Source organism: Phoenix dactylifera, chromosome 2 (assembly GCF_009389715.1).
Source record: "Phoenix dactylifera cultivar Barhee BC4 chromosome 2, palm_55x_up_171113_PBpolish2nd_filt_p, whole genome shotgun sequence".
NCBI lineage: Eukaryota > Viridiplantae > Streptophyta > Magnoliopsida > Arecales > Arecaceae > Phoenix > Phoenix dactylifera.
In genome coordinates, this window is record NC_052393.1 from 16,086,319 (window position 1) to 16,111,124 (window position 24,806).

General features: G+C 37.3%; 1 protein-coding gene across 4 annotated transcripts; it reads left to right on the top strand.

Moving 5' to 3' along the window:
- The first annotated feature begins 3,618 nt into the window (after positions 1-3,618).
- On the top strand, positions 3,619-20,934 carry LOC103720380. 4 transcript variants are annotated; one of them, XM_008810053.2, is made up of 7 exons: positions 3,619-3,992; positions 4,071-4,214; positions 11,404-11,541; positions 11,637-13,240; positions 18,856-19,074; positions 19,166-19,328; positions 19,414-20,934. In XM_008810053.2, the coding sequence occupies exons 1-7, from the start codon at positions 3,719-3,721 to the stop codon at positions 20,727-20,729; spliced, it is 3,858 nt and encodes a 1,285-aa protein (XP_008808275.1). In that variant the 5' UTR covers positions 3,619-3,718; the 3' UTR covers positions 20,730-20,934. The 4 variants fall into 4 exon arrangements, with proteins under 4 accessions (XP_008808275.1, XP_008808276.1, XP_008808273.1 ...); XM_008810054.2 differs by having other exon boundaries at positions 11,404-11,517; XM_008810051.3 differs by having other exon boundaries at positions 3,619-4,214.
- Positions 20,935-24,806: the final 3,872 nt, after the last annotated feature.

A 24,806-nucleotide genomic window follows, 5' to 3' on the forward strand; every position in this document is an offset into this window, starting at 1 on the left:
AACAAATCATAAAACAGAGCCTCAACTTTCTATATATATATATACAAAAAATCCAATCAAAAAAATTACTTTACTTAAGAAAGACTCGGATTAGAGATATCAAAGGGACTTATATTACTTACCAAATAAATCCTCATACATCTATATATAAATATTGTTTCATCAAGAATACGCAAGAAAAGCATTTTGAATTGTTGATTCATCGCCAGAGATGGCTTAGAACCAATAGTTCATTATCTAATGGATCGTTCTGTCGCTAGATAGAATGGCAAGACAAATGAAGGTCTATTATTTCTCGTTTACAAATATCCAAATTCGTTTACAAATATCCAAATTTTTATGCCTAATACTCCATAAATAGTTTGAATTGTATAGGAACAATGATCAATTTTAGCGTGAATTGTTTGTAGGGAAACCCTACCTTCTTTTGTAACGAAAATTTATTATCATGAATACCATGACTCTTAATGACAATCATTAATTAATGATACTTTGTCCTCGTGTAATCTCTCTTGTCGTTCTTTCTCTAATTACTAATAGGTATTTTAAAATGATGAACATTTGATATAAATAATTCTTATGGCATGAGATCGGTCAAGCCGAAAGTTGGCGAGCCACCTAAGCGCATGGCCTTTCAAGATGCCGCAAGGGTCGTTACTTACCTTGAGCTTATGTACATAGCTTATGCTATACTACACACAAAGCAAATCATCTTGAGGAAATTTAGTAGTACGTTCCACTTGCACCATGTCGAGCATTGATGTTAGGGATTTGATTGGATTTATTTCGAAGTTGCTTAAAAGTTAAGAAACTCTTTCTTTTTTTTGAAATGCTCATTGCACTTGATTCATTAATCATTCAACGATAAAGGCCTCTCCAAGCTTAATTAGATTCGACATGACTCAGAGCTAGCTTTACTTTAGACTCAAAGCTATGGTCGAGACTTCTTCTCCAATTAAATACACAATAATATCAAAATAAATTTTTTGAGTAGTACAATGAGACATGAAAATCTAATGATGTTTAGACAAGAAAATTAGGTGCAATTTTCTACGAAACTTCTGCAGCCATGACGAAGATATTAGTTGATGCAAGTTTTTTCTTCCATTCAGTATTGATCGGCCACAAAAAGCATTTCTCTTGATGTATATAATTACTTGCATCTAATATATAAAAGGTAACCATCAAATAATAGTTTTTATATAATATTTCTCGTCAACATGATATCATTTTTTTTCTTTGATCAAGTCAACGTGCATGGTATTTATTAGTTGCCCCAAAAAATATTATTTTAAATAAAAATGATAAATGTTACCAAAAAAAAGAAAAGGACTGGATTCTCTCCGGCTGGGTCTTGTTTCTCTATCTACCATTTTCCGTGTCTGGCTAATAATAGGTGATTGAGTAGATGGCAGGATTCACTCCAATTCTTTTACTATTTTACTCTTATTTCAACAGTAGCTGTAACTTCTACAAAAAAATTTTTCTTAATTATTCATTTTTTAAAAAATTAAATTTAATTTTGTAAAAGCATAAGAAGAAAAAAAAATATTACTACATTTCTTTTTGGCCATCGTATATACCACCAATTTTTTTTCTCTTACATGTTGAGCTTGGTTCACTCGAAAATTATACATGCAACCAACTATGCATGCATGTCGAGCTCTAGTTTGTTATAAGTAGCAACACCAATCTAAAGAATCAGTAGGTGATTTACATAGAACAATAATGCTGACATCTATTTGGTTAGAGAAGATTCCTTCTACTACATGGCACAAGCAGGTTGGTATAATTCATGGAATTTTAGTGCAATATATGAGGTGCCAAGCCCATATTACATATGCCACAGGAACCTTTTAGGTATATTACAAGTGCCTTGGAGAATTGTTCTTACTAGAATGAAACATGAACTAGAGAGGATCCAATCTTAGAGAAAAAAAAGATTTCCTTTAATATAGTTACATAAAATATATACCCTAATCAAATATTTTTTACATTTGAACCAATCTTCACACACACACACACACATACATACATACATACACACACACACACACATATATATAGGATTGATAACCAATTTTCTGTTATGGTAGGTTATCAATCTATCCATTTTTTCTAAGATAAAAAATATCCTTACTTTTTAGGACTTTTTATATGAATACCCTGCTAAATATTGAATTTTGCATTAATACCCTTTTAAAATTGATATTTGCATGTATATCCTCGTAAAACACTTGTTTTGCCATTCTATCCTCTTTTTATTTGTGTTTTTGCATATGTATACATGCTATCCAAGAACGTTAAAAAAATAACGGTTTCAAATTAAAATGACTAAAATACCCTTAATGGGTAGACATGCAAATAGATCGCGATCCCGATAGCAGGAGAAAAAGATAAGGACAATAGCGTAATTTTAAAATTTTATTTTATTTTTAATTAATATAAATATGATTTTTCTTAATACCGTTAGAACAACCGTTATATTAAGATCATTTGTACAATAACAGAGTTTTACGAGGGTATACATGCAATATCAATTTTGGAAGAGTATTCATGCAAAATCCGATATTTAGAAGGATATTCATGTAAAAAATCCTACTTTTTATGACTCTTAAAGATATTTTATATCTTTTACAATCCTACATTAACTCACCCTTTCAACCCCCAAATTAATACTCTCTCCCTCTCTTTCTTTCTCTCTCCATTATATATATATATATATATATGTGTGTGTGTGTGTATGTATGTACGTACATACATACATATATATATATATACATACAGACATACATATATATAGATACACATACATACATACATATGTATATATATATATACATACATACATATGTATGTATATATATACATACATACATTCATATATATATACACACACACACATACATACATACATACATATATATACATACATACATATATACATACATACATACATACATACATATACATACATATATATACACACACATACGTACATATACATACATACATACAGATATATCTATGCATATACGTACTTATATATACCTACATCTATATGTATATACATCTATATGTATGTATGTATGTATATATATATATATATACATACATATATATATATATATATATGTGTGTGTGTGTGTGTGTGTGTGAGAGAGAGAGAGAGAGAGAGAGAGAGAGAGAGGGATAGAACATTAATTGTGGGGTTAAAAGGATGAGTTAATGTGAGGTTGTTAAAACACATAAAATACCTTCAAGAGTTATAAAAAGTAAGGGTAAAAATGGGTAGATTGATAACCTACCATAACTGAAAGTAAGTTATCAATCCCCATATATATATATATATAGAGAGAGAGAGAGAGAGAGAGATGATTGCTATGACCATGGATAATTCATTGATTTTTCAGATAATGAACAAAGAAATATCCAGGCAGATTGGAAGATAATTTATTTGGCGAGCAAAGTCCGGCACAATCCAAGGAAGAAAAATGAATTCCAACGAATATGCCCAAAAATATGAACGGGCCATCAACGAGCCTACCTCACGGCCCAACATAACCCATTTTATAAGAGTGCAACTGTGCAAGACGGTTCCCTCAATCCAATAAAAACCACACCTCCCTTCCTCCGTCTCATTCCTCTTCTTGACCTTGGATTCTCGAGATCTTGATCCTACCCCCTCCTCGCTAGGGCTCTCCGCACCTAACTTCCGATGTTCCAGTTCGGCGACGGTGGGCCGTCCGCCGGCGTCGACGGCGGACCACCGCCACTGCTTCCTTCCTCTTCCTCCTGCTCCTCCATCCTATCGCCGTTGGCTCCTCCTTTCACGGTCGATCGCTGTTACGCCGTCTTCCCTCAGCCGATGTCCGCCGCCGGCGACTGGCCCCCCGCTTCTGCTGCCGCTTCCGCCGCCACGTCTTCCCGCTTGCCCTCCCTTACCTCCGGCATCCGCTCTATACCGAGCAATAGTGTCTTCGAATCCGCCAGTACGTATTACCCTAGTTATGCTCCGGTCGGCGGTGGCTTTCCGGTATCCATCGATGATAGCTTAAAACCTTTGCCAGGTCTTGAGAGGTACGGAGGAATGGATTCTGGCCCTTGGAGTGGACCCTTTCTTGGAGAGGAAATGGGAAAAGATAAGGGTTTCGATCGTAGTTCGTCTTGGATGGATCCCTCTTCTAGCTACTGGGACTCTGCATTCTACAAAGGTTTCTCACCTCTTTAACACACTACGTTGGATTTATTTGATGATTGTTATTAAAAGTTTTGAATTTACGACAATGAAGTGCCTTTTTTTTCCTGCAAAACCCCTCAAGGGATGGTTTGGTAGATTAGTAAATCGTCCTGGCTGTAGAAATGCTTGGCATATGGCAAATTCTTGTCTCATCTCTTTAGCCGCAGTGGGCAATGCCCTCTAACACTCGAATAGTGGTCTTATTAAGGTTTGTCCTTTCGTTTGTGGATAACAAACCGGCAGATGTCTTCATCTTTTTGTCTAGCATACTCCCTAATGCAGATCAAAATCTACTTAAACACCCTGCATCACAATCATTACTGATATTCTTTGCACAATCCAAAATGCACGAAGAACAAGTCTGATTTTGTAATGCCATATAAAGTTTACAAGGAATCATGATATCAACCATGACTGCAAGGATGCAATCGTAAGCTTTCTAACTAGCTGGTAAATCACCAAGAAAATCCGCATAGGCATGGTGGCCTAGTAGAAATAGAGAATTTCTCATACAGCCTAAAGCTGGAAGTTATTCAGCTTATTAATGTTGCACCAAGCAAAATCTTGTACATTAGAGTTCTTATCATTCTGCATCTAAATTAGAGTTTTTTTTCATTTTGCATGTTTGCAATTGACATATCTCTGCAAATTTGCTGGAATTTTATGTACACCAAAATGCCTGCAAATAAAGATGTATGAGCTTCCCTGATAAGCCTCAGATAGCTGTCCTTTGGAATACACAACTTTCCATCCATATTACAGCCATCCATATTACAGTCCAAATTTTATCTGTCATTGTTATCCTCTTCCTCGAACTGGTTGTTTGTTTGCTTGATATCACCATCTTCAAGTTACTACCAAAAAGCATCTTGCCAAAATGGCTTTGAAGCACATAACAAATAAGGACCCGCTTGGTACTGCTTCCGTTACCTGTTGTTGTTTTCAAACACCTAAGGAAAAAAAGTGTGCTGGATCAGGCCCCATACAATGAAACCATTGTGCTTTTTCTGATCATTTTCTATAAATCTTCATGGTTTTTGGGAAGCAAAGATCTTTAGCTTCCAGAAATGAGTGAACAGTGGAAATTGAAATAGCAAAAGTCTGGAGTGAACTCTGTTTTCCACATTGATCTCCACATGAAATTGCAATAATTTGTAGAGAAACAAAAGCAAAAAAGCCAACAACAGTACCAAACAGGCCCTAAACTTGTGTTTAAATAGAGCTTTACTAGTAACTCGGCTAACTGCAAAGGTTTTATGGGTGGTCACCTAGGTGCATGGGTGATAGTAATCAATCCTAACCAAGGCCATCATAAATAAAAAAGTGCAATTCCTTGGCCATTGAGACGACATGCTTGTTGCTCTTGATTATGCATTAGTCTTCTTCAGGCTCGTTTGGTTCGCGGGAAGCATTTTCTCTCCTATGAATATGATTACTGGGAAGTAGATTCCTAGGAAGAGGATGCCTGTAAAAGTACTTTTGGCATGTTTGGTTGACTATGGAAAAGTGACAGATTTTCAGAATACTTATGTTTGGTTGACCATCCAATTTTCTGGAAAAGTTATATGTAATTTCTACTATACCCTTAATAAAAATTAGGTCTTTAATGCCTCTTTAATGCTGAAGGGATTTTTTGGGAAAAAATAAAAATGGAATGATTTCCGGCTCATGGGAAAGTAATTTTTCCATGTTTCTTATGGGAAAGACTTTTCTATGAAATATGGGAATCATATTCTCATAGGAATACAACTTTTCCATCTTTCTCCTTTGAAAACTCTAACCAAACAAGAGACATCTCATTACTTTCTTGTTGATCACACTTTTCCTCCTTTTCCCGCGAACCAAACGAGCCCTCCATGTATTTGGTCAGAAGATTGAATCCTTGAAAGAATCCCATTCACCTGAAATGATGTATCTGTTGCAACTTAGATTGAGATAAGGGACCATGATTTGTATGCATTAGTGGTTTCCTTGCTCCCAAAGATAGTGTCTTCATTTCTTAACGGCATGTAGTACATTATATAATTCTTTGTAGTAGAGAAGAAATTCAAAAGTCAACCAAAAAATGACTTGAAGATATCAAATATGGCATTAGTTTTCAATAACTAGAATACCTCCTCTTCTATTACCCCAGTAGAATGTCATTTTCCTTTTGTAATTATCTCATCAATAGAATAACTATTTGAGTGTAGTCCTTGATAAGCTCTCTGAGATACTGTGTTGCACCAGTCAAGCTTTTTAAGCCAGTCTCTTATGTGGTTTTGGCTAGTATATAGAGTCATTGCATTACCAATGATATGTCCTCCCATGTATGATGGCAAAATGAGATATCATCAAGGACTGACACAGTTACCCAAACAAGCTGAAAAACAACATTCATTAAGCTCATAAAAGTAGCAAGTGCATTATTAAGGCCGAGAGGCATCATTAACCATTCTTATAACCAAGGTCCACCAAACCAGTACTGGGATCCGTATCGGCCGGTACAGATCGGTACCGTACCGTGTGTCGATACGAGTAGGGCGTGCTGGTATGATAGGGCATGCCGGTTCATACCGGCATGCCTATTTTTTTGGAGTTTTCAAGAATTTTTAATTGGCACTCTTTTTGAACCTTGTCAATAATTTTAAGTTTAAATTGATATTTTTTAATATTTTTTGATGTTTTTTGATGTTTTTATCATCTCGGTTTAATCTAAATGATGTATCTTATTGTTTTAAAATGATATAAATCATAAAATGATTAGTGTGATATTGCATGCTACAAGGAACAATATAAAATATCTTGAAATCAAGTAGTGACGTAAAAATTATAAAATAATTTAATTAATTATATATGTATATTTAAAGTACAACATACATACCGATGTTTAAAATCGGATCGAGTGGCGATGCCTTTCGTAGATATCCGGATCATCAGTATAGTTAGGAGGCACATCAACCCACCCTTTTAATCAAGCGGCGTTTTAGTCTTATACGCTCATTACATAAGAAACACGTACCGGGTTATAAGTGCTTCGGATCTCTCGCTTAAGCTCTAGCTCTGAGAGGTGTCCTCTAGATGATAATACGGCTGTGGAGGGACCCATCCAAATATGCCGGCAGTAAAATCTGACACGTAAGATGCTCCATGCTGCATAGAATAGTAGCCACCAGAAGATGCCTTAGACACACCATATCCATATATGTATCCGTATGGGTCGATTGCATGTGGCTGTAGGCAATAGGATTCAGTATATGACTCGAAACTTAATACGTCTATGGATCTTACTCCACGTGTGGGATCATCTGCAGCTGCATCGTGTCCTGCCGAATGACCTCGAGGAGCCAATCTTCTATATGCAATTATATTCTCGCGGGCTCTATCAGATCGTGCACTGTGGCTCCTATCCTGTATAACATGTGTAAACTGGAATTCACCGGTGAATCGAAGACCATCCAGCGGCTGTATTTTATAAACGGTGGTCTCCTGTCCTTCACTCCTTTGCTGCTCCCGGTGGAATCTCTCTGTATGACATTTTTTTACTACCATAAACCCCAAGCATAGATGCAATCCAACCAGCTCTGTTGATGGCCTTCCTGATTGAGGAGGTTCTTCTGAACTCTGCATCTGCCCTGTTGCTCGCAGAATTGGAGCCTGACTCGTAGTATGAGAGCCCAAATCGAGCCATGCCCGCCACCTCATCCTGTTGCTACTGATCATTTAGGCTTGCCTGCATAATAGCCTGAATCTATGCCTCCTTGTCATCTGGAACAAATGCCTCTTCTTGGCGGTCCACTTCCATCTTCTTCTTAAAAATTCTCTTATTCGTTGCTCTAGAATCAACGAAGTGCATTTTTATCAGTTGCCGAACCTCCTGTGGGCATTGTCGGCATATAGATAGATTGGGGTTACCATCAGCTAAGTATTGTTTCAATCTAGTTACTCTTTTCTTGAACTTTGTATTGTACCAGTTGCACTTCCGATAACTGACCCAAGAGCACTTGTCTATCATCCCAGCCAATCTCAAGCTCTAACCTTTTTTCTTGATAGCTCCATTCCTACAGGTTTATCAAGTACCTCGGTTTATCAATTATTTAAATCTAAAAAAATTTCATTACGACGAAGATAATTTTTTTTATTGCAAAAAATACATCTGATTTATCTAATACATAATACTAATTTTTTATGTTTTATTTATTTATATATTTTTAATATTTTTAAATTTTAAAATATGTGTAAATATTATAAATTCAAAAAAATATGATTTCTACCTTAGAAATTACGTCTGAATTATGTAATACACACTACTATTTTTTTATAATTTTTGATATTATTTATATATTTTTAATTATTTTTGGAATTTAAAATAATTTTTAAATATTAATATTTTAAAAAATTATTTTTAGCTCAGATCTATGTAGAATCCATGAATGGATGCTATTTTTATTTTTCTAAGCCTTTGGGCATGCATCAAAGACTACTTATTTTTTATTTTTTTTCAAATTTAGGCTTGGGCCATTGTGTGCATGATCGCATCAAAACTTGAATGAATAGATATCAAATTTTAATGGAGGCAGCTTGCATGCCCTTAAATACGTTTTTAATTTTATATTTTTTTATTTAATTTATTTTTTAATCAAAAAAATATTTTTAATTTTTAAAAATTATATATAATCAGAAATATAAAAAAAATTATGTCATCGTGTAGATCATCCATAAATCTACAACATATAATAAAATCAAGCCCAAATAAAAAATTTTGGCATGATCTTTTCTTATTTTGTAATTTTTGAGCTATGTTTTCAAGCCTCCAAAAAAATGAGGGAATGAGCTAGGAGAGAGGAAGCACATCTTATTTAGGCTTAGATATTCCTTTTGAACTACTGAATTGGTGTGATTTTTGAGTTGTTGGAAAGGGAGAGCAGCGAAAACCTCTCTCTTGCTTTCAATTGTTGTCGGGAAGGCCTTTTCAAGCCTTTCCAACAACAAATATTACCTCAGACAAGTCAAAAGAGGGGGCTCGGTTTAGAACCGGGTCGACTCGGTGCGAACTGGCTGGCTCGCATCGAGTTTGAATGGAACCGGCCGGTTCGCTCCGAGTTTGAATGGAACCAGCCGATTCACACCAAGTTTGAACGGAACTGGCCAGTTTGCATCGGTTCTGGCCAATTTGGACCCTTTTTGGTTTGTTTGGGACTGGTTTTGGCCATTTCGGTACCGGTTTTGGCTGGTTCGGGGCTGGAACCAAAAAAAGAGGGAACCGATCCGGTTTTGCACTGGGTCGGCTCGGCATTGCTCGAACCGGGCGGTTCGGCAGACCATGCTTATAACCCATATATTGTCTTAAAAACAAATTTTCAGATATCCTTGCCCAATAACAAGATTTGAAATCAAATTTACTAAAGTAGTTTGCTTCAATTGATGAAGCAAGCCATCAATGGAAGGGAGTGGATATGCTTTCTTAATACTAATTTTGTTTAGATCATTGTAGTCATTGCCCGTATGCCAAGTACCACGCCTTTTAAATACCAATACGATGTAAGAACCGTTGGTGGTGACCTAGCAACAAGATAAGATGACTTTATAGTGTTTGGCAAACATATAAACAATAACATCTCTGGCCTTATTACGGCAAATTTCAAAACTCATGCTTCTGGGTTTAATGAATGGTTATCCCCTTTATGGCAGTTTTCTGTATCCAGTATATGAACATTTTTAAAATATAAGGTCTATAATATAACCAAGTAGACTATGAACAGAAGAAAAAGAAAAATGATGGGCAAGTGGTTTTGGATCAAATTCATGCTTGTATTTTCTCAATGAGATGAAAATGTATTTAGAAAAGAAAAGGATAAGATGTGAATGCTTATAGTACTTCAATACCATGTAATAGGTGAAGCTTGTGTAGCATGTTACTGCAGTCCCCTAACAAAAAAATGAGTGATCTTATTTATACCTTGCTGCCTTTTTGGATTGTAGTATTTGGCACATTTAGAATTGAGTCCCAAAAAAAATGAAGAAGATGAAAGAACAATTAGACAGAAGAAGAGTCAAGAGGACAAGACAAGGAAAAGAAGATTGGCAATAAATGGGGCCTAGCCATCTTGTTACTAATAAAATAAGTTACCTGCTTATAGAAAAGAGAGACATGCAAGAATAAACTAGCGGCTTGGCAATATATGAGCTACTTACTACGGACATCAGACAAATATATGGGCTGAAATACATGGGATGGCCAATGAAACATGCCAAAAACCTGCTGTAAATGGAACTTTTTACATTATGGCCAACTATCATAACTTTATAAAAACCTGCTGACATTACATCTCATGTATTTTGTTAGGTTCCATCAAATTCTCCATTAACAGGAATTTCGAATTCCTGCTAATCGAATTGTTTGACGAATGGTAATTGCTGCTGCTTTGATGTTGATATGAGGAATTGTTCCTTTTTTCTTATTCTTGCATGCACTTAACACCTTCCCATGGTATGCCATACCGGTTGGTATTTTGTGTACCAATTTTGCTGTATTATACTGATATTGAATTGGTACACATCATGGGACGTATAAAGTGTCGGCAAGTTGAATCGACCCCTGTACTGGGTATATTGTTTGACGGATGGTAATTGCTGATGCTTTGATGTGGATATGAGGAATTATTTCTTTTTTTTTCTATTTTTGCATGCATTTTACATCTACCCATGGTCTGCAATACCAATTGGTACCATTGTGTACCGACCGTATTGTATTGTACCGGTATGGAATCAGTACACATTATGGGACGTACTGAGTGTCGGTACATTGAATCGACCCCCGTACTGGGTAATACTGATATTGTACCATGATGGCATTGGTACTGGATTTAGTATCGAGACAACGAACTTTGCATATATTTGTACAATGCTGACCAGAAAATTCTTATCCTCCATTAGTGGAGTACATGATTAACTTTTTTGTTTAAACTTAGTCTGATACTCTTGCATAATCAGGAGGTGGCATTCTAGAAAGTAAAAAGACTTCTAGTAGATCATGGTTTCTTGTGATAGTTTTGTCGAACCATTAAAAATTGCCTTCATTACATTTCAGTAATTCTATTGTATACTTAAGTACCAATAATATTCATATGCGGTATTGTCAATGCTTCATGTTTTTTCTGGTATCTGCCGATGCCATCTTGCAGGAGGTGCTGCTGAAGGTTTAATGACATGTGAAGATGCTTCACTTGTTCAGGGAAATAATGCTACCTCCTTTGCAAGAAATTTTCAGTTTGGACCAGAAAGCTCTGGATGGCTAGGTGATAAGTACCCAGCAGTTTCCAGTAATTCTATTCTATACTTGAGTACCAATAATATTCATATGTGGTATTGTCAATGCTTCATGTTTTTTCTGATATCTGCTGATGCCATCTTGCAGGAGGTGCTGCTGAAGGTTTAATGATACGTGAAGATGCTTCACTTGTTCAGGGAAATAATGCTGCCTCCTTTGCAAGAAATTTTCAGTTTGGACCAGAAAGCTCTGGATGGCTAGGTGATAAGTACCCAGCAGTTTATAAGGATAACCCAAGAGCGCCTTTTGATCAGTCTGGAACTTCACCTCTTGATCCAAGTGCATTATTTGACAGATTGTCTTATTCTCGGTCACAAGAGTCAACATCTATTATGAAAGCACACGATACCTTTAATTTAAACTCAACCAATAACTATACTGCACAACCTGCTTCATGTTCAACCAATCCAATGTTCTACAATCCAGCTACAGCATGTTCTGCCTCGACCTCAGTATATGATCTGTCAACTGAAAGAACCATTTCATCAATGGATTCTGTTATGCCAGCAAATGGATATTTGACTATTCAACATGCGAATCCATATAGAATTAATCTTGATTATTTTGACTATATTGCAAGTGAGCAGAAGGAGCCTACGGTCGGTCAAATTAGTGAAGACGGTAACAAGGAGTGGAGCATTGCTGCTGGAAATATGAAAAGAAAATTTGGTGCTTCTGTAATTTCTTCTCCAATGAAAAATGATTTTCCTGCAGGCCATGATCCACTAATTGGGAATCTTATGGAGTGTTACTCAGAGGCAAAATGTGGGTTAAGAAATACACGGTTGAGCCTCACAAATTCTTCTGCCTCTGCTAGTGCTTCTGTTGAACCTGATAATTCCATGCAAATTTCTTCAGACCCACTTGATCAGCACAGCCTTGCTGTGGATTCACCATGTTGGAAAGGAGCTCCATCTTCTCGTCAATATCCATTTGGCATTGGAGACAAAGCAGATGGTTGTCCTGTAGTAAAGGAATTAAAAGGCCACAATGATTTGGATCAAGGTCAAAAGCATCTTCTAGTCAGTGCCAAATATGCAGGAACTCCATCTTCAGAACATGTTGTAAGTTCCGTTTGCAGGGAGAACCAGAAAGATTCTTCTTTATCCTATCCAAGAGAACCCTCTTTGGTTAGTTTGCGATGTATGCATCAAAAATTTGAAGATGCTAAAGGAGAATGTTCAGGTTGTGCAGAGGTTGGCTTTGAGAATAGCAGCCAAGTAGGACACATTCTTGAAGAAAAGAATAATGAAGCTACAAAAGTTCTAAATACAGATTCTGGACTGAAGGATCATGCCTTGAAACAATTAGGTGGAGAAGAGGGTGTTTCTTCTGCCTATCATAACACAGTGGTCAGTGGAATGGCAAATCCTGAGATGAATGTTAAGGCTGCAGGCCAAGATGGCTCATCTGATTTTAGTTCTTGTTCTAGAGATCACATCGTGAAATTATCTTCTTCTGAAGTTGCCATTCCTAGTAAAACTGTTGAACTACTAGGTTCATCTGATCCTTCTGGCATATGTCCCCCCCCAGGAGAAGATCCTGAACCTATTGTTAAGGCTATGCATGGTTTATCGGAAGTGCTCTTCTCTCATTACGACAGAAAGGTCAACGAATTGAAAGAGCATGACCATGAACTTCTGCATCAAGTAATTGACAATCTCAAAGCTTGCCTTGTCAAGAACGGGAAGGTATTAATTGTCTTATTAATTTTGTTATTATCATAGCTTATCATAGTTTCATAAGTAAATTTTTATTATCTTTATGGCTCTATGTATGCAGTTCACTACATTAGCTGGATGTTGTGTATGAGTTTGTTTCTTTGGCTCTTAACATAACCAGCAGGTATTAGATGTAGTTGTCTCCTTTTGAGATCTTCATTTGGAAAATTTACTTGATATTAGAGGACCAGTCTTTAGAATGGATTCAAGGCTGCATAAGGCACTGATACCTATGCTTGACTTTTAGAGTGAGTGATTTCAAGCATGTTGATGAACATGTTTCAACAAGTGCTCTTTGTTAAAATAATCAATTCAGAGTATAACAATAAATAATCAAGCTAGTTAAGTAACCAAAAATGTTTGTGCTTCAATTATCATAAATATATGTGTCTATGACTATATGCTAAACTTTCTTGATCAAGATTGAGATCCAATGCTCATAAAATGAGAGAATAAGTTGGTGGGAATGATTTTTCTAATAGCATTGAGATAAAAATATGAAGATGTGGTTTAAACCTAGATACGCCGTACCGGTACCGGTCGCTCTGCCGGTTTGAACCGGTATCGAACCGATAAACAGTGGGGCACGGAAGGAAAAAAAAAAAGAGTCCGCGGGCGCGCGCACGCGTTAGATGCCACAGAGTGGCTTAAATGCTACTTTGTGGCATTAAAGGCTTAGCGCGGTCCGGTTCGCACCGGTGCAATGGATTTACCGCTTGGTTCCGGCCCTTTTGGGGCCAGAACTGTTTTTCAGAGCCAAACCGAACCGGTTCGGTACGGGCTGAACCGGCCTGTACCGGCCGGTTCAGCATATCACGGTTTAAACTAATGGCACTGTTATAAAGGTTCACTATCAGTACATTTGTTTAGTGGTGCTAGTTATCCTGTCAAGTATGGAAATAGATTTCAGCAACAGTTTAATCTGAGGATGAGTAGGTAGTCGCTCAATTCTTGTAGATGACACACTGTAACATCTCCTTATCTCAAAGTTTCTCATTTGTATTTAGCTTCTGGAACTTGTAGTCCCATGGGTTGCCTATCGTGCACAAATAATCCAACTGCGGTAAAGCTAGATCTGCTTGTTCACAGCTCCAGATTGTGTGTTCCAACAACCTCAATGTTATCTTCTCTATCATGGCCTTCTTTAGTTCCAAACTTTCTCCTTCCACTTGTGTCTTGCACCTTGTTGGGGTCAAGGCCGAAAGCTTGATGAACAATCCATATTAGTTAACAAGTCCTGGAAAAGACATTGGCTTAGTCACCTTTGAAGGAGCTTTCCACTAAATGACTAGACCTTGTCATTCCAAATCATTGCCCAATTCGACATGACAATTTGTAGGAAACACTTCTCCCTCTTGCTGTAGTTTTGGATTCTCTATCATTGTCTAAACATGATTAGATATTGAATATGCCCTTTTATTTGCCATACGGGGTCAAAAGAGCTTGTACATGAGTTTGTAGATGAAGTCAAAGCTACCTAGAATCACACGATCACAAAATCCTGAACCTTGCATGCATTTTGACTTGAGCATTTCACAGTCTCCGCTCAAGATTATCTCAACTTAGATTGAGCTTGAAAAAGAAGCATCTAATCAAAGAGCTATGTAGAACTAAATATCCTTTTTTTGGCAGCTTTATTGATTATTTGGTGTACATGGACCTAACTCGGTTTTTGCTGGATGCATGAATGCTACATGTAAGAGGTTTCAGGAGTCACTAAGTGCTAGGTTGAGCGATTTGCATCTAGCTCCAACTTTGCCAGCATGGCATCCTTGAACTATTTAAGAATGCCCCTGTTTTTAGATCTTCCTCCATAAGCTATTCAATTTGATTAGGCATAGCTATATATGTGATTTCTCCTTTCTTGAGGCCCTTCCTTAGATGTGAGTTTGAATGATCCTCATTAGCCTTTTCACACACCATCAATTTGTGTTAATGGTAACTTCTCCATGATGTGCATAGTTACCAATTATTGAATGGGAGCTACTTTATCAAGATAAGGAAATGCATTTTGAGGATAACCTTGAATTTATTAATTAATTTGATGGAATAGCAATCTGCAGTGGCACTTCTTCTAGTTGATTCTCTTCTGGAGGTCACTTTATGATGGATGATGCTTTTTTGGTCATTGGTGCATGAGGGTGTGCATGTTCCACAACCAACTTTTTTTCTTATACCATTGGCTCTGTCCATGTGGGAGTGGGCAGTTAATACAAGGAAAGTGTAAACTGTAGAAGACATACATTGTGTCCTCGGGTGATCTTTTCTGGAATATAGCATTGTATTGCCATTATGCATAATTAATCAGTGTCATCCTGCCCATGCAATTCTCCACATTCAATCTTATGATTGCAAACCACTACCATGACCATTAAGACTTGTCCAACTATTGGGGGTCAGCTTTAAGAATTCAAATTTGCCAATATTTCATATCAAAAGCTGTTTTTGATGTTATTTTAAGCTGTTTCGAATCTTCTCTTACAACTTCAGTCTATGTTGCTAAAGCCTTTCCTTCCACTTTCTACGTCCTCTGAAGATGAACACGTTTCCTTACCGGTGCCTTATAATAATTTAGCTGTACATTCTCCTTATTTCTCATAAGAAAAAGTGCATGACTTCGTAAGAGGCATTCTGGTACATGTTTGCTACTTCATGATGTTGAGCAGCCAAAATGCACCTATCTTGGGGTCCTCCATGCCTGTGCACTCAGTTTGGACTTGGTAAAGACACGGTAAGTGATGACTTATCCTTACTTTGGTCTTCACAAAATCCTTTTTAGTGACCAGCTTTTTTGCTCTTCTTAGCTGTTCTTATGTATAATATTGGTGTTTGGGAAGTAGAGGATCAAATTTACCTCTGGACCATAGCCATGACAATGTTCAACTTGTAGGTCACATAACTTTGCAACTTTTGAGTCACTCATGTTTGCATGCCATCCAAGGAGAAGAGCCAATCCTTTTGAATCTTCTTGGTCATACGTTTTAACCAATTGGGCTATATTTTCTGCTACATCTTCCCCAAACTAGTGGATCAAACACCTATCTCTATCTTGATATAATAGCTCCAAGCATTGCATCCATGATGAGATTCTCAACTTTGTTGGCTGTTCTGTATAGGAGCTCATTAATTCTAGGATCCAGTTCTTGGGTGTTTCATTATTCTGAGACTTTGGAAGGCCACTACCTTCTCCATAAGAGTTAGTGGTCTTTCCTAGGCTTCCATAGCCTGTGACCTTGGCACTTGGTTTCTGTAACTTGGTCTCATGTTCCTTCATGTTTCACGAACTTGACCTTGAGCTTGCTAGATGGGCATTAAAGGTGACACTTACGTCATTGATGTTGCTTTCAACTCTCTAAGCAAAGTCCTTCGATCAGTTGTGCATGATATTTTGATTCTATATCGGTGAGGCCAAGATGTGGGTTGGAGACCAAGTTGGTCCTCCATATCAGCCTAGTTGTCTCATCCCCCTTTACAGAGCTCGTCTGGAGTTGCAGATGTTTGATATGTGTGCTGAAATAGGGAAATGGTGATACTGGTGATAGTTGATGATGGGTGGCGATAGTGAAGGTCTTGCTTTGGATGGGTGGTGGTCATGATGGAAGGGCAGTAGGCCGCAAGTGATTTGGTTCCTGCTAAGCTTAGTGTCAATACCATTGTGGTGGCTGCAGCAATGAAAGGTAATAGACATGCAGTAGCCTCAGCTGCACCATTACTGGGAGATAACACATCCAAGTCATTTCTTCTCTCCATGCCATAATTTGCAAAAGGATATCCTTATTATCAAAAAAGATATCCTTTTTAACCCCAAAAAAAAAAACGAAGAAAGATATCCAATCTAGATCCATTTACAGTAGTGAAACATTACAACTGGGGTTTAATTACGGCAAGTTTTTGTTTATAAGGACATCTTGTGAATAGCAAAACATGGAGAGCTTACCATGATTAATATAATCAAATGCAAACATACCTTTGTTAGCTGTCTAAAAGGTGAATTTTTTTTTGCAGATTGATGTGAAAATGTCTTTAGAATAAGATGGTGCCCTTTCATCTCAACTATTTAATTTCTATTTGTGAGAATCTAGGGGCTGAAAACGTATCAGATACGGATCGGATATTGATATATCCATATTTGTATCCATATTTTTCAATAAATACGGATACAGATATTAACAGATATTAAAATTAATATCCATATATGTTCTAAACGGATATAGATATGAATTGAATATTAAGTATATCCATATTTGTTATAAATGGATATAGATACGAATACGAATCGGATATTAAACATATCCATATTTTTTATCCAAATATGGATATAAATCGGATACTTTTTTGGATATTAATCAAATTTGGGCAAGATTCAATGAAGAAAACTAACAATAAAGATATGATCATAAAAAAAAATCACTTAAAAAAAATAATTTTAACAAGCATTCATCAATAATAAAAATTAACAATTTCATAAAGGATATACCGTTTAAGGTTGTTTATCACCAAAGTAGACGGGATTTATGGTACTTCCAAGGCATCTCACGGCCGTCACTGATTGCAATCATCAGGTGGAAACTAGGAGGTGCACGGGATCTTCGAAACTCTAGTTGCTTGAAGACGACGAAAAGAAAAGTGGGACAAAACAGACGAATGAGAGGTTTGAGCCTTTCAAGCGTACAGGGTGATTTGAAGGATTTTATTCGAATCGGATATTCCATATTCGGGTACTACTTAAGTGACAGATATTGGATTTCCGGATTTCTTTTAATTTAGATTTGGTTCATCACTTAATTGTTTTCTTTGTTATATGGATATCCAGATCCAAATTCAAAAAAATTAGGTGTATCCGCATCCATATCCGTATCCAAGAGTTTTAGAGCTGATTATTCGGATCCGTATCTGAATCCAATTGGACCAAAAAAAAGAAACAAACAATATATGAATCTGAACCGAATCGGATATGGAAATGGATATGGTTGGATATAAGCTGACCCGCTTTTAGCCCTATTAGAATCAATGTCTTTCTTTCTAATGAGTTTGGCATGCAAGATCTTCATGGATGTTGATGATAATGTTCACGATCTATATATACTGCATGCTCGATCTAATTGTGCTTTTACATCAGAGAACTTGGTTGCACTGTTGAATGCTTTCTACCTAGCAAAGCATTCCTCATATGTCCATGTATGTAAATGGAACCAATTTTATAATTCTCATTTTATATCTCCTAGTTCCGTCTTGTTTTTTGTTTTTCCTCATTTTTTTTACATGCGAGGGAAAATTAAAGCACAAGAGGTGTAACACCACATCCATATCTTCCAACAACCAAACAGAGGTTTGACTTTATTGTCTGCTGTATATTGTTCAACTCTACTTTTCTTTCCTCATCATGGTTAATCTTTTAAATTATTGTCTTTTGCTGAAAATTTTCATTACAGATTTCCTTAAGAATTATGTAGTCAAAAAGGTTCTTATATTCGGTATAAATTTTCTGTGCTTTATTTAATGCTTCAGAATTATGTTCTTGTCGCATGGTTATGTTCATCAAATCCATTCGATGAATTTTGCCTCCATATAATGACTGTTTTCAGGACGTTACAAAGGAAACTTCTAATGTTTTTGGGATTGAGGCTTCTCCATCTGAAGTGGATGTTCAAAAGATTGGTGATGATCTAAAAACGAGCAACAATAAAGGTGCCAAAGGCATGAAGCATAGGATGCCCTGTAGTGGGCTTGATGTGGACAATGATAAGGTCAACAATGTTTGTTCTGTAGGATTTGATACAGATTGCAGGACGCGCATGGCCCAGGTACTGCTTGAACTCAAGATGGCACCATTATCTGTGTAAACTCTTTTCTTCCCATCAGCATGTATCATGCATGCCTGTTTGTTATCTGCAGGCCTTACATAAGGTTTCAAAGAGAGGTTTTGACCAGGAAGAGGACCCTCAGACTCTGTTGTACAAGAATCTGTGGATTGAGACAGAAGTTGCTCTGTGTTCAATGAAGTATGAACTTGCGCGCATGAAGCTTGAGATGGAAAATGACAAGTGCCACCAAAGAGGTTAAAATTTTGATTTTAACTGAAGACTTATTGGCCATTTATTGGAGTTCTGTGTTTGATATCTGACAATTTTGTCTCGTTGCAGCAAATTCTTATGATTCATCGGATATGGAACGGAAGCTTTCACAGTTGACTAGACTAAGAAGTTTGAATTCGGTGAACTACGTTAATGGGAATGATGAACCAAGATACAAAGCTGAAGAGAACTTGTGCAATACTTCAACGCAGCAGGCTTATGGAGGCAAACATGGTACTATGAAACCTCATGAAGTCAAAACAAACTGGGCAGATGAACTTGATGCCTCTGTTTGGCCTAGGTTCCAAGCTCTAAAAAGTTGCTCTTATAATGTTAAATTTAGTAGTGTAGACAAGCATCCAAAGTTTTTGAACTCCACAAATGTTGGAGGTTGTGTGGGAACAAAAGATGCTGTATGCAGCCCTCATTTAGATATTGAAAATGCTGCTGGACTGAATTACCTGCCAGCGAAGCTTGCTGATTTGGAATTTAGTCAGCGGAACGAACAATCATGTACTCCTGACGAACCTAGCAGTTACTTGAAACCTCATGAAGTAAACACAAACAAGACAGACGAGGTTGATTCCTCTGTTGTGGCAAGACTCAGAGTTCTACAGGGACGAGGAGATATTTCAAACTCTCTTAGTGCAGAGGAGTATCCAGAAAAACTGGACTCTGTGGATCCTGGAGGCTGCTTGGAAACAAAAGAGACTGTGGGCAGCATTAATTTAGACAGTGAAAATACTGCTGGAGTGAAGAACCTGCCAGCAAAGTTTGCTGATTTGGCTTTTTTTCAGCAGAATCAACAGTCATATAATCCTGATGAACCTATCAGTTGTTGGAAGCCTCGTGAGGTAAGGACAAACAGGACAGATGAGGTTGATTCCTCTGTTATGGCTAGACTCAGTATTCTAAGAGGACGGATTGACAATGTAAACTCTGACAACTTGGGAGAGCATCCAAAGCTTCTTGACTCTGTAGATGTTGAAGGTTGCTTGGGAAGAAAAGATGCCATGTGCAATTCAAGTGGTGAAAATAATGCTAGGGAGAAGTCAGAGAGCTTCATGCCAACGAAGCTTGCTGACTTGAGCTTCATGCAGAAGAACGAACAGCTGTATGCTGAAGATGAACCCAGCAAAAGAAGTTGTTTACTAAATAGCAGTTCCAACATTCAGCATCTTTGTGCAAATTCCAATGATGAAAATGAACTGTATCTAAACAACAATTCAGAGTCAATGGCCAGAGAATCTCCTGTATGCAGAGCAAATGACCTAGTCATGCCTGATCAGCAGTGGAAACAAAATGTTACAGAAGGGTCGGGTAGCCCATCATCAGAATGGGAGCATGTGCTGAAGGATGAGCTCACATGGTGCAGCAGCGCATGAACCAAGGTTTAAATTTTATCCTGCTTTTGCTTGAAAATTTCTTCGACAACTTTACCTGTAAATAGCAAGACTTTAAGTAATAAATAATGCTCCATTTAAACATTTGAAGTTGCTTGTAGTTTTGGATATTGTAATCTGAACGTTCAACTGTTCATGAGGTGGATGTTTATGAAATGAGATTTGCATGCTGGCTTGCTTGTGAGTAGGTTGAGCACCACGTTGCAGCATGGGATTTGTTGTAGTTTGTTGCTTTTGGGGAACAGGGCTATGTGAGACAGACGGGGCATGAGATGTGGCATATTTCTGTCAAGTAGGTGGACATGCCAATTTCCAGCATTTTCCTGATATTTCATCACAGGCCATGGACAATTCTAGCATTGATCAGAAAGTTGCATAATATTTGTTTGTTGTGCTTTGTTTATGAATCTTTTGCCAAATATTTGTTTGTTGTGCTTTGTTTATGAATCTTTTGCCACTAATTCATATAAGGTCTACCTTGTCATATCACAATCAGTTGCAAAGCATCACTCATTACAGGCACTGTCATCCACATATCTCAGGTCTTTTTTTTTTCCTTTTTTTTTGTTGTTGGTGTTCCGGATAAATTTACAAGCCAAGGCTTGTTGGGATGTTTGGGTTAAAAGTTCTATGAAATTTGTGGGTTAAGTTAGTACCACCAGCAAAATGATAAAATTACAAGTTGGGTTAAATGTATATTCATAGATATTCAGAAGTGGTTTTGGAGTGGGCTGGTCTGAATTCTATTGGGAGGCCTGAATCATGAGAAAAGGAAGCTCTCTATCTGAGGCTCATTTAGTTAGTTACTTGGTGGCTGGAGAAGAAGAGGAGGAGAAAAGAAGAGAGGAAGAGGTAGAGGAGATAATGGCCAAAGGTGGGGGCTTGGTGTTGGCCAAGCCTTAGCTCGTTTGTCAGCAGCCGAGCTCCAACATTGGCCGCAGGGCATCAAGGGGAGATCTTCAGAGAGGGAAAGGGCCTCAATCTCAAAACAAGGACTAGAATACAAAACAAGGGAGAGCGAAAAAGAGATACTTTTCCTTCGCTAGCATCAGCAATGGGTGGTTGGTGCAGACGAGAGGGGAGAGAGTCGGAGAGGTTGTGGGCATCCAAAGATGCAATCAATTGTGGCATGGTTGCGGCCATGAACAAAGAAATCTCAAAAAGGGGGTGGAGGAGAAGATGGTGATGACGGCTGTGGTTCCTAGCGCTGACAATATTACGACTCACTCAAGAGAGGAAGGGTAGTTGCTATCTACTCCATCAAATTGGCTGTAGATAGAAGTTGTAGCATGAGGAGGGTTGCAGAAAAAGGATTCGGGTTGTATTCGCACAAAAGAATGATTGAACTTCTTTCACAAGATCGGCCATTAAATTGTGCTCTGCATGATCTCAAAGTACTCCAAATTCTTCAATTCATCCGCCCGCATGGATCTTAAAACGGTCATTACATAATCCAATGATGGATTGAATGAGAATCCTTCTTTCGCACAAAATATGCAGCCCTTATTCAGAAAGGGAGAGGGTTCGCGATGTGCACCCCTCTCCTAGGGTGCTCACTGCATGTCTTCAGATCCGGCCCACTCAACAGGTCCAAAGCCGAACCAAGATTGTTAACTCTCTCACTTGTCCACCGAATGCTTTCTTCAGATAAGGAGATCTTTTGTAGGCTGTACTATGTGCTGTATCCACTAGTAAATAGCCTTGAGGATCAGTAGGATGTAAAGCGTAACTTGTAATCACTTGTATACAGAATAAATAGTTGAGCCTAGGGATTGACCATAGCTGTACATAATGTTAGATAATCTTCTAATATAAGAAGGTAGATTAAGAATTATCCTATCAACAAATAATGTAGCTTTACCACTTACACGGATTGATCATTTGTAGCCATAGGCGTGAAAAATGGTTCCGTCGTCATAAATGCTACCTAAAACTTTTTGAGGAGCTACAACGTTAACACATCAACCACCAAATTTCCACTAGCCAAAGTCAACAAAGAAAAACCAAGGGCCGCTTGAATTTATCTCGACTACCAAGCATGAAACCTTGATGCATGGATTTTGGAGCTGCTAAATCTATCTGAAATATCTTTTTAATTATTTATAAGCAATAAGCCACCTGTAGGCTCAAAGAGTTGCACCTGGCTTTTCCTTTTCGGCCGGAAATATTCTCCGTTTGGGTCCAAAAATCGAATCCACACCTGCAGTCTCGAATTTTGCACTTGGCTTTCACTTTTTCGATGGTTTTATGGTTTGATCCCGTTTGTTCGGAATTGGGGATACAAGATATCTTAAAACATGCCAAGCCATGGTAGAAAGAGAGGAAGGCACTCCGGATGTGATAATTTTTCAAGAAGATAGGCCCATGGAAATGCGGCGCGCAACCTCTAAGTGTTTATATTTGAAACAAATGATTGATATAACAAATACGACATCTCCTTCAATCCTAAAAATTATTATTATCGTTTCTGGGTTTCTTAAGATATATAGTACTGATATTAATTTCAAGCAGAAGACATTTTTCTTTTTTTTTCATAAAAAGCAGAAGGCAAGCTTTAGCCAGCAATATCTTCAACCCATTCTTTCATCTAATCAACTATAAAGCAACAAGAAGCATGCAACCGACCACGGACCTGATTCTGATCACTAGAGTAGAAGAAGGCAGTTTTTGAAGTACATGCAGTTTATATTTGAGTTCCACTTAATTGTTGACATCATATCACAGTGTTTTTAGGGTGTAACATATTAAGGAATGATAAGTTGAAAGGCAATGGTTTAAATTGGTTGGTATTCTATCTGAAATCAGTTTATTTTTTTTAAAAAAAATGGTTTCTTATTTACAATATATTTTAGAACTTTAATAATGCAATCCTTGAGGGCTTGCTGTCATAATAAGTCATCATCTTGTAGCTTAACATGAGGACCTTAATAGCTATTCCGGAAAATGTAACAAGTGTCCTTTATAAGATATTTTATGAGCGCGGATGCTGGTAATCTTCATGCCATGCCTTTTATCATTTACCTGAAAAGTGAAATAAAAATTTATGCAGTTATAGTTTTTTGCAACTTTTTTCTCGTAGTGGTTAGGAGATCAATGTCTTTTAATGCATTCCACTTAAAAATAATTATGATGCCAGATGGTAACTTATTGCAAATTGCTATTTTTTTCTTGTAACTATTGCGCATTGCTTTGAAAGATTGATTATTGTATTAACTCATAATTAGCCAATGAGTTAGATTTAGCGAATATAGGAGTACGACAATGTAAGGAGTATCAACAAAAAGAATAAGTCAATTTGAATTTTATGTGCCTATTATTGTCTCGGAAAGTTGTACATATGCCTATGGAAGGGAAACATAAAGAGGAATATAAACAATTTACCATCTTTACACTTAATGATAGACAAAACTTTATTTGAGGTGACTCCTTTTCATTTGCAAGGACATTGTACCACAAGAAGTTTAGGCCAAATTGCAAGCCACTCTTATCTATATGCAAGACATTGAACCACATGGAGTTCAAACTTCTATTCATATTTGGCCCCCTAGTAGTTCATGCCATAAAGGTACATGCAACTGAGTTATACATGACCTTGCTTTCTTGCGTCTTCATTTACATTCTCTGCAATATAAAGGAGCTTCATGTATGGCCTAACGATCATTTATTTGTCATCAAATATTTAGATTTTGTTGCACTTACTTATATAGTTATGTACTCTAAGCACAATGGGATGAATATTAATGAAAAGAAAGAGTACTCCAACCTAGTGCAGTTGTGCCGGGTTCAGACAGCCCTTTATCAGCACAGTCTAAAATGATGTGCAGAAGTAACTAAAAAGAATTTCTACAGAAAGGAGAATTTTATTTGAATCAAGGGGAGTCGGATTAAAGGAACACTAACCTAAAACAAGGGGTTTGTTGACACATTTTTCCATCGGGAGACAAGGGTTATACGTCAATGGGACTAGTAGATGTGGGGCATGCCACTGATGTATGAGCAGCCGAAAAGAGAATAATCGAAGATACGATAATGAAAGTAGCTTAGGTTCGGATGCCTTGA

Bases quoted from the DNA above. Each gene is read 5' to 3' on its own strand.
- LOC103720380 (XM_008810051.3), top strand. From the start codon at position 3,719: ATGTTCCAGTTCGGCGACGGTGGGCCGTCCGCCGGCGTCGACGGCGGA. The intron at 11,542-11,636 runs GTAATTCTATTC...GCCATCTTGCAG, and splicing joins TAAGTACCCAGCAGTTTCCA to GAGGTGCTGCTGAAGGTTTA. The intron at 19,329-19,413 runs GTTAAAATTTTG...GTCTCGTTGCAG, and splicing joins TGACAAGTGCCACCAAAGAG to CAAATTCTTATGATTCATCG.